This window comes from Geospiza fortis, unplaced genomic scaffold (genome assembly GCF_000277835.1).
Source record: "Geospiza fortis unplaced genomic scaffold, GeoFor_1.0 scaffold285, whole genome shotgun sequence".
NCBI classification, from domain to species: domain Eukaryota; kingdom Metazoa; phylum Chordata; class Aves; order Passeriformes; family Thraupidae; genus Geospiza; species Geospiza fortis.
Genome location: NW_005054403.1, coordinates 2605159 through 2619486, shown reverse-complemented (window position 1 = coordinate 2619486; position 14328 = coordinate 2605159). Strand labels below are relative to the sequence as shown.

The following is a 14328-nucleotide window of genomic DNA, read 5'->3' as shown; positions in this document are numbered from 1 at the left end:
CATACTCATTGAGAAGCAGGCAGATTATCTTCTTTAAAAGACTCATCATTAAGATCTTTCAGAGGAAAGAGGCAGAGAAATACTCCCTTTTTGAAATACTTGTAATTTGAAATACTCCTTAGTCTTTGAGTCTCATTAGATGCAATCTACTCTCTGCTAACTTGTGATGTTCCATGCAAAACAGTTCTCTAATTTTCTTTTGTTTGTTTAATTTTCTATTGCCACCATAATTGCAACTGATTAAATGTCATTTCATGTGAGAAACATGTAACAGGGTTCACCAGCCAGGCAAGTACTTCCCCATAGCTCTAACATGATGGAGTAAGTGTAAATGAAATTTCTGACATCTATTAATAACTTATCAAACTGAAAGAGAGCTCTTAAATATAATATGAAGTGTGTCTCTTTGTATTTCTAGCCATGTGTGACTCTCCTCAGAAACTTGATAGTGAGGTTAGAGTTATTAAGTGGTAGGATTTTTCAAAAGATTTGTTTATTTATGCTGAATGTGAATACTGGGTAACATGACAATACAATCCAGGCTTCTGTACAGGACCAGCAGACTCTTCTTTAGATCTAAAAGGAGTCAAATCTGTGTAACATGTGCTGAATCATAATGGAAATGGAGGTTGTAATGACCATGTGGATATAAATGATGTAGGTGTGAATTCCTACATCTAAGTTAGTAGCAGGAACATCGCATTCTTACAATGCTGTAAGAATATTTAGTGCTGGGAAGAAACCTGGTGGTGAGCTACCATTACCCTAGACTTACCAGTAAGGCAAATGCCCACAGAATGATTCAGGAAAGATACATGTTCATTTCCAATTAAGCAGATAGAATTCCTGGTTTAGGCAGTTCATTAAAATCTCCTGAAAGAGTTAGAGTTTGACCCTGATCTTCATGACTTAAAATTCTGACCAACGTGCTTTCTGAGCTTCCTTAGAACTTTAAGAGAGAGAGAGACTGGGGGTGGGGTGGGGGGTAACATGACTCACTTCAAAGCTTTGTTCTTCTCCATCTACTTATGGAACTGACAGGGGGAAAGCTATATAGGTTGTTATTTATATGTAGGCTGTTTTCTTCTCTTGCGTAGGCTGACTCGGTTTTGCAGCTTCTTTTAAGTTACACAAGTCAGCTGAGCATGCCAGAATTGCCTGAGAATCAGAAAAACTGTTCCATTTTTCCCTTCCTCTCCCACCTCTGACACGTGCTGTGCCCAGCCTGGGGAGCTTGGGCTCCTGCAGTGACTGTGCCAGGTGTCCCCAAAATGGAGGGACAGCAGAAAACAGCTCTGGGGAACCAGGTCTGTGACTTTGCAAGAGGGACAATCCCAAGCCAGAGCTTTGAAGTGGATGTCCCTTTACCTTCTTCTCACAATGGGGTGCCACAAGGGATAAAAAGTTTTAGCTGAATTTAAAAATTAGCCATGTTTCATCAGAACATGAATAAAACAAGAATTTTTATTTAATTTTTTTTTAAATGAACAAAAGTCAGAGCAACTAGATAAGACTAAGCAGGAGCGCAACAGTTCATGCACAGCTCTCCTTCCACCTACCATGTCCTCAATTACAGCCATCCCAGTGATTTTAAGTGGCAGAAAACTCAGTTTTGTCCCCTCTGGGCTTTTGGGAAATTATTTTGGTCATCATCTGTGAGAGTTTCTCAGTGCAGTTTCTCCAGATCCCATATCATTAAGGCTTTTGAGCCTTCTCTGTTTGAGTAGGATTAGCACTTCCCCAAGGATGCAGAAATCTCTCTTCCTTGTAGATTGTTCAACCTCATCTATTTACTGTTTTACAGACACAGTATATGACACAAGCCAGGCATACACACACAACCACACACAAAGAGAAGTAAAGAGACTATGCCATCGCTTATAATGCCATTCTTGTAGCAAGAATGTAACCCAACACATCATATGCAAGACCCTATACATTTGCAAATAGGAATAAGAAAACCAGAAGTTGTCTGGTCCTTACTTCCTGCACAGATGAGCAATCTTCACTGTCACTCTTCACTGAGCAGTGGTGATATCCTCAGTAGCTCCCTCCAGGATTGTTAGCCCCCTCCTGGTTGTCTCCAGCCTTTTCATAAGGTGAACATTCATCTGTCAGTACCATGAAGTCATTCTGGCAGCAAGATTTTGCTTGCCACAGAGCAACAGAGTTCAACAAGCCTTGAGCCGTGGTATCAGACTGGCATAAAAACCACTCCCTTTCCTTGTGCTGCAGTGCTCTGAACCTCGAGGGCCATCCAGCAGTCTGTCTGAGAGGCGCCTGTGCTGTCCTTCAAAGAGCTCTCCACGTGTGCTCCAGAGTGCCCCTGTCCCTGGCACTGAGTGCTGGGGGTGCTGCTGGTGCTCAGGGTTGTGGGGCTCCTAGGAGAGTCTCTGGCTGCTTTAACTACAGCTGCAGACTGCAGAACCAGTGTAGTCCCCGTAGCTTTAGAGAAGGGATGAGGAAAAAAGAGCAGCTCGGAGGAGTAAACACTGGCCATGGGGCTAAGCAATCAAATAAACTTCAGAAAAGTATTTTCCTGTTATGAAAGTCCAGTACTTTTGCTCAAAGTTAAGTTCAGAAGGGAATGTAGATGTGCTCCATACATGAGAGTGCATGGCTAAAAGGCTTCTGCACAAACATCTTTCAGTGAGAAGCGATGGTGTTCTTAGTTATTGCTTTGATTATATATTTGTACTGAGTTCCTAACTATTGTGACTCAAAATGATTTCACTCAGCCTGAGTGAAACGTGTGATGACACTGTTTTGAGCAAAGCTCTTGGTATCAGAGTCCTGGAGACAGTTTAACATTACAGTATGAGTCAGAAAATTCTCAGATTTATAGCTCAGGTGAAAATGAAATTGTATGAAAAACATGATAACTGCAAACAAAACCTTAGTACAAGACTCTGCTTGGAAGGAAAGGTTCAGGATTTGAGAAAACCAATTTTTATTCTAAATCAGCAGTTTTGGTTTTGTCTTTTGAATCACTGAGGAGACAATTGCGCAGCAGCCCATCAAGTTATTAGCATAATCAAAATCTGCATCAGAAAATGAGTATGAAAGGTGGCTCTGTCTCTTCTGTGCTTAAGTAGCCTTGTGAGTCCTTGCAGGTGTTCCTGCTGGTTCCACATGAGCACAAAAGGGAGCCTGCAATAACGAGCTCCTCTGCAGGTTTTTCCCAAGGGCTGGTCTTCCACAAAGGGATTGAAAGCATAATTTACTTAACAATATCAATTGATCAGACATCTCTGTCTGGAAAGGACAGAGAGATCTTGATTAAGAAGTACTAGAGAGAAGAGGATAAAAAGATCACTACATTCCAGAGAATATGAATAGGAAAAACAGGGAAGAAGGTACAGGCCAGTAGTTTCAAACTGTGCAGGTCTGTGCACCACAAAGCCTGGTGCTCCAGGAGCCCTCAGGCCCAGAGCTTTCTCCAAAAGAGGTGGTGCAGGTGGCTGGTCTGTAGCTGGTTAGTGGGACCCAAGAGTGGGTCAGGCAGGCGCTTGGTTGGAGGAGTCCAAGGGAAAGTATGGATCACTCAGCTTCCTCCACCATCCCAGGTGAGGTGAAAGACAGGGGTCTGGGCATGCAACCTGTGTTCCACCACAGGCAGTACTGATTCCAGGTCCTCAGGCCACAGGCTCCAGCTAATTTGGGTGTGTGATGGGCACATTTACATTAACGTGGCAGTGCCGATCCCTCTAGGATATGGAAACTGATTCAGTTAAATTAAAAAAAGAAATCTTTGCATGAATCTTGCTAAATGCTGCTGCTCATTCCCCTTTATCTGCATTCCGTTTCCTTTCCTCTAACCTGCCCTCTTTATCCCATTTTCTTTCTTTGTGTTTATTAATATTCAGACCATCAATTTCTTTTAACGTACATTCTCACCTTCACCATATTCTATTATTCCCATTATACATCCTCTTTCAATTCTGCATTTCCTTAAGTGCTTTACTGTACATGAAATGTGACTCACTCATGCTTACAATTGGAATTGGACCATGTTATCCTGCCAGAGCCTGTTTTCTTTGACATTAACTCAGCTTCAAGATCTTTTTTTACAGATGTTTTTATTTTTAATTTTAAAACTTTTTTTCAAAAATAGAAAGAGAAGAAATATAAAAAGACAAAAGAATTTTCATAGACTGTATGTACAGATCTATTTATGCTACCATCGTTGTCAATTACAAATTGCTTAAAATATCCAAATATAAAGCATTTTTTCCCTTTCCAGCTGAGTCAGCTGAAAGAAGCAATTCAGAATCCAGAGCCAGAAGATATGCTAGATAAGAATGATAAGTGTCTCAGTAATAGTAAGCAACTGATCAAGTAATAGTCAAGAAAGAAGCATGTGGAGTTACTGAGTAATGTAATGACCCATCCATTCTCAGGGTTTTTTTTAGTCTAATCTAGTATTTATTATTGATAAGGCAATTTTCCCTGACCAAAGACTTACTCTGATTTACCCATCTCTAATCTAGAGAGACTGGCAGTCATAAAAATAAACATATGCTTTTTCCCACCAGATTACGTTGCTGAAAATCCTAGGAAATCCAGAATTTAGGAGTATGATCTTAGAGAAGAATTAGAAAATTAACTCTCTTTTCACAAACAGCAGAGACCAAAAGTGGAGGAAAAAAAGCCATAGGCATGCTCTTATATTTTTAGTGTTTTGTTGTTTGGTTCAGTGCATTGGATCACTTTTAGTGGTTCACTTAGTTGTGACCACAACAGGAAATACAGCCCAGAGAAGGTGTTGTAGAATGTTCTGAAGTCAGGTGAGATTTAACACAATTTTTATGCTATCCAATGAAGAAATAACACCTGAGCCTGTATGTATAGCTGCACATGATCTTAGAATTGATCACAGTAGCTTCCCTGCCATACTCCACTTCTGTGGTCCTTACCTGCTTTACTTGGAGGGAAGAGATTTGTTCCTATTGCTACAAAAATGAAATCCTGACTTCTTATTTGATAACAGTCATGCACTGAGTCAGTTAACTCTTCAAAGGTCAGTGAATAATGCAATTTGGTGCAATTCTTCCTAACTGAATGGCAGAGGTAATAACTGAACCTGCATGGCTGTGGCTGAGCTGAATGAAGATTACTTTTCACCTGAGGCAACTAAAGAACTTTTGGATCTACAAATAAAAAGAGTTTTCTAAAGCTGAGTTAACAAAAAAAATTCAGAAAAGCATGATCACAGCAGGAAAGCTGGCCTTACAGAAGTATGCACTCTGCTGTGCTCAGATACATACCACACTGAATCCTGATTTCAATGAATCTTAAATATAAATGCTTCTTTGGTCAATATAAGCATTTGACTCTCTTTATGAATTTAATGACATGTTCAAAGATCAGACCACTGGTTCTTGCTTGCAAACATGCAATCTTTCTCAGTTTTTTCTCCTTAGTGATTGTTTTTATCCAACCTCTCATCTACTGAAAAATTTACCACTTAGAGTCCAAATATTCAAGTGAGCATTTAATGACATTAAAGAAATACTATCTGTTGATTTCACTGGGAAGGAAAAGCAAAATCATCTTGTTGTAAACAAGACCCAAGACTGACATTGTCAGCTATCTGCAAAGGCTGACAGGATGTGTTTTCACCAGTATCTTAATGCAGCCACGTATAATTCTCAATTTGCACTGAGCTCAGCTCATGTGTGGGGGTGTTTCTGTGTGATAAATGCCTTTCAATTACTTAGCAATAAGAAGCTGCTTCCTTGTAGCAGAGACATCAATCCTTATTTGTCACCTTTGTAAACTGATCACCATGGCTGCACCAATCTGTTGATTACTTACTTTGGTTCATACACAAGAACCATTACAAATATTGTTATTATTTATTTTATTTCTGCCAATATCAGCTTGCTGTATTTACAAGCCAAATGAAGGGCACTGAGTAGTGCTAAGATGGTAAAGCTGTGGTTACCTGTGGGGACTGTGTGAGCACAGAATCCTAAGGTTTCTGTGGGGTTTTTGTGAGGTTTTGTGGGGCAGGAATATTTCTTTTCCCTTTGACTGTAGAAAGCTTTATTGGAAGTCTGGTTGGTTTTCAAGGGAAAAAACAATACTTAATCAAATGGTTGTAAATGCTTATTCAAGATCAATTTCTTGAAGACAGAAGAAGACTAAACATATAAAGTGAGACCAAGGAAAAGAGCAAAGCTGTGCAGAATACAGGTGATGAGAAGCTGATGTTTGGTGTTGCAGGTTTATTCCTGTGGCAGCTCAGGCACATTCTGTGGATGTTGCTGGCTTCTCTGAAGTCTGACCAGACAGTGCTGCCTCTGCTCATGGCTTTGGGTGGTGTCAGGGGCCTTTTGGTCTCCAACACTCCTGCAGAGCATGTACTTGTTGGCCAGCTCAGCCATAATCTTTTCACCAAGAGGGCAGAGAGACACAACCAGGCTGAAGAGTTGCAAGAGGCACAAATTGCTCTTTACACATGATGCTAAAGATGTGTCTGAGCTGGTGGGAGAGGTGTCCCCAGCCTGTTCCTCCCCAGTGTTGCTCAGGATCAGGGCAATGAGAAAAGTCAGCAGTGCCCTGATACATGCCAAAGTCATAATAAATAATGAGCAGAGAAAATTTCACTTTTCCCCTCTCATTTTTCTATAGTTTCAATCTGTTTCCACTGGGGGCTAAGGGTCTGCTCAATCTCAGTTCCACTCTATCGTGGTTTACAAGGCATGAACTCAACACAGGTCTTGGGTGGGACCACCAGAACCTCCAGTTTCCAAATAATTTACCATTTCAGTTCTATACTTTGTTAACTATTTCTGCAGTGGTCTGAGCTGGGCTTGAACTCCTGAAGATACAAGACATTTCCAGACATTATTGTCATCTTAGGGGTGTTACAACAAGCAGTTGACTATCAATTTGTAAAAGTGGGATTTTGACCCTGGTTATAATTTCATTTAGTGTTATTTGGTGCTTATTGACAGAGGTCAGCCTGTTCCTGTATCATCAATGCACAAGAAAATCTCACAGTTTGCTCCCAAGGTGAGCACCAGCACCATTTTCTGTCCAAATCACAAGCCTTTGTTTTCTCAGCTGTAACCTGCTCTGTTAGAAAAAGTGCCTTAAGCTATCATTCAGACTTCTTTTTCTTTGTCTGCAAAATAGCCATACTAGTTTTAGAGAAACTGAGGGTCTTTGAATCACAGAATCACAAAATGGGTAAGATTGGAAGGGACCACAGTGGGTCATCTGGTCCAAGATCCCTGCTCAAACAGGATGAAGTGCATCCTGTCTTAAATTTACTCTACAGAAAGAATGAATTCTCACAAATAGGAAAGACAAGGCAACTACACCATATGATTGCACAAAATGACACATGATGAGTATGCCAATACTTCATATGGCCTTGGGAAAAAGGCCCAAGCAGTATTGGCTTCACCGATCTGCAAACTGATTTTGTATTCATGGTATTGCGTTTTTCAAAGGTGGAAATACACCATTTGGGAAGGAAGATCAAAATGTGTCAATAGATTCTGTCCATGCTAAAAAAGAAATATTTTATTGCTTTTCTGAAGTGGCTTTACATGGAAGAGAGGTTTACTCTTTTATTTTTTTTTTTTAATTCCTGCAGTTTCTTGGGCTCCAGCCCCACTCTGAAGTTGGGGAGCATTTTGCTTTCTCTCTTCAGAGGGAATTGGTTAGAACTGGCACAGAGGTAGCTGTGACCACTCACAAACCAGGCCTGTATTTTTGGCATCTTGGCCTGGTTAGCACAGCAAAAATAGCTAGTAGGCCTACTAGTGAATTTTGTTACTTGCCTGTTTGATCACCTCCTCTGGCCCCCTGCCCAGGGGGCTCTCTGAACATCTTTGGAAATTCCTTAACTCTCTGATCTTCTTCAGAGACTTGAAGAAAATTTCCCTTCATCTTGGAAGGAAAAACAAACCATAAATATTTCCCATACATTTCCTGGCTTGAATGCAGTCAGCATTTATTTCTGCATCAGCAGTGAGTGGGAGGTGTAGCATCTCATGACTTGGCAGAACCAGCAATAGAAATAGAGCAAAAACATTTGGATGAATAGTTTATTCACAAAAAAAAAAGGGCAATTTTGGGTGGCTGGAACAACTTGTGAATCCCTGCTGAGCAAGGTGGACACTTTCATATGGAATCTGAATAACAGAGGGAGGGTAGTAGTATTTTTTTCACCCCGGTTAAAATAAACATTTCATGTTTCTTGTTTTGTTTTGAAAATTGCCCACTTTTCATTTAAAGTAACTTTTGTTTCAATTTTGATTTAAAATGATACTTTGTTCTATTTCCACGTTTCCAGTCTGGAAAATTCTTTGGAACCTTTTTCTCCAAGAGTTTCTTTTTATGCATGGGAGAAGTTAACTTCAAATTGTAAGATTTCACGGTAGCTGAAAATTTTATTCTTTGAAAAACCTTGCCTAGAATATGGCATTGTGTAAAAATAGAGGTTTGTGACTTCATATCACAAGTAAAAGCTATTTTTTCATAAGGTTCTACCTACCAAAATAAGTGAATTTATGTTTTTTAACACAAACTGTGTACCTTTCACTGCATGTGGAAGTTATTTTCACAGTGCAGAACCCTGGGAGTGGATGGATGTGTCTTTATTCCACTTTACACTCATTTGACAGAATCAGAGAGTTAAAGCAGTTGTCTGGATTCTCATGAGACTGGCATTGTAGCAAAAACAGAGCTCACATTTGGGTTGATTCAAAAATGTCAACAAATGACAGCTACTGAGCTGCAGGACCCATGGCCATGTTTTCCCCTGGATTCTCTCCACGAAGGCGTTCTTCACTCTGCTGGTGACACACGAGAGCTCTGGGAGAGTCATGGTGACAAAATAAAAACAATTTGAGAAGTGAAAGGTTTAATCCCCTCAAGTCCTTCACCAACAGTGTAAGTCTCCTTGTACTTTCATTTCCAGGAACTTCGCTGGGGCCAGTGATGCTACAGCAGTGTATGGAGAACAAGCTGGTCTTTTTTTATCCAGTGGGCATGGCCAAATAACAAATGAGGAAAATTATGAAGGGAAAGAAGCAGCTCTGTCACATTTACTATACTTAGCCTTACCACACTTGGCTCTTGATGCAGACAGCTCTAATTCGGAAAAAGTTCCCTCATTAGCTGGCCCTAAAACATGTACAAAGCATCTGAATAATTGATACAATTTATGGTTTTATTGGTGGGAGCCATTAAATCCCCTCCTCCCAAACAGCATTAGGGAGGAAGCTTGGCAACATGCAGTAAAAAATGGAGCAGCTATTTAAAGAAAGTAAAGGACAAGAAAATCTTATTGAGCTTTCTGAACATGATAACACTGAACAAGGCAGAATTTCCAAATATCCACTTCTAAAATTATTTTATAGTAAATGGAGACAGTGTACTGTCAATGTTACAGGCTTTTCAGTGGAAGTTTTACAAGGTCTGCCTTTGAAATAACCCCACTTATTTTTATTTTATGCATGCTAACTTAATAATGTCAGCTTGGAATTTGTATTGTTGCCGGATTCTGTGCTGCAAGTGAAATTATGGGAAAGGTGGCAAATGCTTAGGTAACACTCTCTATTACATAAGGCTCATGTGGGGTCATTTCTGTTATTCTGCTCTACTCTGATTAGGATTACATCAAGGTACTGGCTAACAGAAATAAATCATAGGCTTTATCTAGCCAAAGTTAGTGTATATCAAATATACATGTATACCTGAAATTGCCTTCCAAAACTCCAGTCTTGGTCAAAAATGAGAGACTGGCATTTTTAGGGTACAGCTTATTTGACTATCTATGTTCCACTTAGAAGAATTTTGTCCTAAAATGACTTGTTTCTTAACATTAATTGAAAAAAAATCCTCCACAGTGCTTTTTAAGTTAGGTGAGAAGAAACCTCCAACAAAAAATCAATCTGCGCTGTCCTACCTGTACTCAGCAGTGAGTATGGAGCATGAAGCATGGACATGGTAGTTAAGGAAGCTGGAGAGAGAATACTGTGTGATGAGTCCCTATCAAAGCCGATGCTATAAGCCTTTAAGTTGAACAAACATAGGAGTTTTAATGATTTACTATGATCTGGGGGGAAACCCTTCAGCTGATAACATTCATTTTGAGTTTGATGGAAGAACCTGGCTGAGCAATGAGTGTGTCTAGGCTTTCATGATTTACTCAGTTTTGCAGACTCCAGCTTCTATGAGCATGTCAGAAAATTCCATAGGTTTTTAGGCTTTGAGCAGCACAATCTGTATATACTGAGGATTCATAGGTAAACTAAATAAATTAATTTGAAAACAAAGGTGCCAACTTTTACTCATTGCAGGATTTCGCCTTTTATTTATTTTTAATGTGGTGCTGGAAGCAATTGCTTTCTGTTTTCTCATTTAAAGCTGTGCCATGGTGTGGCCCTGACCAAACAATAGAACAAGCTATGTATCTGCCAAGGATATCGTGATTCTCTGATTCCAGCCCAGCGGGCTGAAGTTAAAATAATCCAGCTGGCTCAGCAGCTATGGGGATGCCATTTATGGTAGCACAGTGTAAGTGGCAGGACGACTAACTCAGGGTTTCCTTTATCATTTTGCCTTCCCTGCTTTAGGCCCACCAGGACAGGATTTGCACAGTCAGAAATGCTGATTCTTCTGACTTCAGCTACCTGTATTGTGCCATCTCTGACAGCACAGTCCAGCTGTTTATTCATGTTTAATACATCTCCTAAGGGCGTTTGTAAAGGAAACAAACTGCCCCTTCAAGGAAAGCAGCAAACAACCTAATCTCAGCTGCATTTTACACAAATTACAGTGATTTGATTCCTACTGTGCCTCAGCCTGTGGCACAGAGCATCTGGGACACTGTTGAGTTTTCTCTGGTTTTCACAGCTGCTCAGTAAAAATGTAAATTGTACAATTTTTTTATATGTGGGAGAGTGAATTGCATGCCTGCTGTGCATCTAATTGAAAAGCACAGATTCATGGTGTCACCTCAGCCTGCTACATGGCAGCCTGTGTGAGCTGCATGGTGGGCATTGCCACGTGGAGCTGCACTATTGCTGCTGAAAGGCATGTTCCTCTGATGCAGGCTGAATAACAGTGCTTGGCTCCTCTAAAATGTCATTCTCAATGTTCAGGATCTGCAGGATGAAGCTCTGCATCCTTTCTGTTGTGCTTTAAATGGCAGTTCCTCTGCTCATATTGCTTGCTGAAGCAAGAGTGCAGTATATTCCATATGACATTAACAAAAAGATCTTTTATGGACTTTGAAAAATGATGCTATTCAATCAGATGGCAAATAGGAGCAAAACCTATTTGCACCTAGAGGTGCAATTCACACCTAGAGGTGTGATTCCTTCCATAACAGAATGACTGTCCAGCCAAAAGAGTGAGGTCATTTTGAATAGTATGCAAAAGGACAGAAGTGGAGTTTTCCAGGGTGGAGATTTGGTCTCCTTAACATGAGTGTCAGGAACACAACATCCTTTTCTGCTGCCTTTTCAGACCACTATATGTTTTGGCTGCAATGAAATGCTTTGCCTGCAGGTTATTATCTAAATGTTTATAATATTTCAGGGTTTAGGTACAATCCATTTTGCTTATCTTGATTCATCTGTATGGGGGTGCCATGGGTCTCTGTCAAACTGAGGTGACCTTGAGTATCTGAGGCATCTCCAAGGCGCTGGTTGACGTGAGATACTGAAGCTTTGTGCTCTGCTGAATTAGCACATGGATACTACGTACCTAATGTATCAATTTGTGATGTTGTTATTTAGACAACTATGTAACACCCTGGGTGCCTCTGCCTACAGAGGTGTTCTAAGCTCCTCCTTACAGACATGAAGAAGAAGAAACTCTATTTGGGTGTTATTAATATTGTAGAGAAGACAGGTAAAACAGTTCAAATGCCTTGCATCCTCGATATGCCCATTGTTCTTCATTCCTTGATTTATTTATGTCAAAGTAGTTTATGCAACTAGCTCACATGTACATTGTAGACATTAAGTAGATCATTGTAATTCCACTCAGGAGGTAATACCTGATAAACAAAAGGGACAACCTGCTGTTACCTAATCATGAGATCTCTGCTTAAAAACTGCAAGACTACAAAGAAAGACAGAGACCAAACACCTATGGAGAATGCACCTTTGATATGCATAGTGTGTAGCTCATTAATTTGCTACTGTTTAGTCCAGTGTGGCTAATATGATAAACATTTTGTGATATTGCAGTGCTGTAATATATCTGATTTTATTGTGGATCAGTCATTTCAAAGCAGAATAGATTTTTACTACAACAGAGGCAGCTGGTATTTGGGTATTTTTAGTAGATAATATCTGTGAAGATTTATTTTTCTTTTAGAGATGTTGGGTAAAGGTGTTAAGCAACTAGGATGGAATATTTAGTTGGTAAAGTTGTATTAGCCCATACAATAGAAATACCCTGAGTTTACTTTGAGATTGTGGATACCAAATATAGCTAATTAAGCATTATGGTAATTGGTTCATAAAAATTTTAAAAGGTGAAACCTATAAACTTTCTTGCATTGTTTTTCAGTAGGGTTTTTTATCATATCTTATATTTGTATTCTTTTTTCCAAACTTTGGTTGTGACTCTAAGAACACTTGTATTTTGTTAAAGTAACCCCAATCTTTCCCTAAAGGCAATTGTTCATTTGTGTATTCTTTGTGGACACTCATTTTCATTAATAGTGGAATTATGTATTTTTAATCAGCCAATGAATTAAAAAATCAAAACACAGAACAAGAAAAGCCCACCTTATGGAACTCATGCTGTGCAAAAAAAGATGTTTATTTTTTCATATCGATATCTTCAGCTTAGGAAGTAGTTTGAAATATAATATGCTGTGTCCTATTTCTTTCTAGGTCTCCTATGTAAAAGCTATCGACATTTGGATGGCTGTGTGTCTACTCTTTGTCTTTGCTGCTTTGCTGGAATATGCAGCAGTCAACTTCGTTTCACGGCAGCACAAGGAGTTCCTGAGGCTCCGGAGAAGGCAAAGAAGACAAAACAAGGTACAGCTGCTCTTTACCTGGGGCGGCTGATTGTGCTCTGACAGCCCTGCTCATGTGCAGCTGATTTCCTACCTCACTTCCTGCCCTTGCAGGAGAGTCTTTTTCTAAAGTTTCCTTTTGAGTGATTTACTCCTTGATAAAGAGCTCATAATTGGCTGCTGGGTTTATTTGCAGTATATTAAGTTATTGACAAATGTCACTAATTGGTCACCAATTCCAAGAATTTTCTTCTCTTCATGCGACTACTGAGGCAGCTGGACCTCTGCAAATACTGTGCTACTGCGTGGCAGCACCAGTGGATAAGGAACCGTTGGATGCAATGACACAGATAGAGGAATGATATTATCCAGGTGTGCTGTCATCAGAACATGCCTGAGATCTGTCTTTTCTAGTGCTGCCCTAGCTATGCTAAAACAGGAGGTTCCCTAGGATAGCCCATTGCAATGATCTGCAGTTCTGCCCTTACTTTTACACCACCAGCAGCTGGTGTCTTTCCCAGCTGAAACCAGGAAACATGGCCATTTTAAAAAAGGAGAAGGATTAGGAGAATTTCCTCTCTGGCTTCTGTCATTTCGCAGTTTGCCTCCGACGCAAACTTCAAATTTTTAGCAAAAGACTTCTTTGTGAGTGTCATTATCACAGAATTTTATTCCAGAGACTGACATGTAGAAGAAGGGATTGTTTGTAACCTAGATGTCAGTCTAGAAGTAATTTTAGGAAGACTGTCCATCTGTTCTGGGTTGTTTTGTTGTTTTTTTTCCAGTAAATGGGAAGGCAAGAGTAGACATTAAATTGAGTTTTATTCGAGTCATGATCATTCACATGTCTAGAGAATCTGGAACTATAAACTCTACATATATATTTGCTAGGTGAAGTAAATATTTGCTTGAGCTGCACGAATGCGTCAAGCCACAAATAATGGTTTCCTTCACAAGAAGGATGACAACAATGGCACAGGGCATTTGTGTTTTGACAGGTCTGTCTAATAAATGTTCTGTAGCTAATGTAATATTTGATGGATACTCTGGGAAGAAAGCTGTTCTCTAGTTTAATATTATTGTCAGATGAATTGAGATTCCAGTGAAGATTAGATTACAGGAGAGAGCAGAGCTGCTTGCCTGTCTACAGGCCACACACACTGCCACCGGAAGCCTTTGTTTTCAAACCCAGCATGGCAGCAGCAGAAGCTTCTGTATGGCATCTGTAATTTCATTTTTGGATGCAAGATCTGTTTTTGTGAACAAGTAGCCATCCTTGGTAAGTAACAGGATCCAATGACATTACTCAAGTTTATGAGATTTTG

The 14328-nt window shown here is 39.9% G+C and overlaps 1 protein-coding gene across 1 annotated transcript in view; it reads left to right on the top strand.

Moving 5' to 3' along the window:
* Window positions 1-14328, top strand: part of GLRA2 (glycine receptor alpha 2) — a 120152-nt gene that overhangs the window by 78852 nt on the left and 26972 nt on the right. Inside the window, exon 8 of the mRNA XM_005426170.2 lies at window positions 12876-13025. Coding sequence (XP_005426227.1) covers window positions 12876-13025 — 150 coding nt within the window. The remainder of the gene's footprint in view (window positions 1-12875; window positions 13026-14328) is intronic.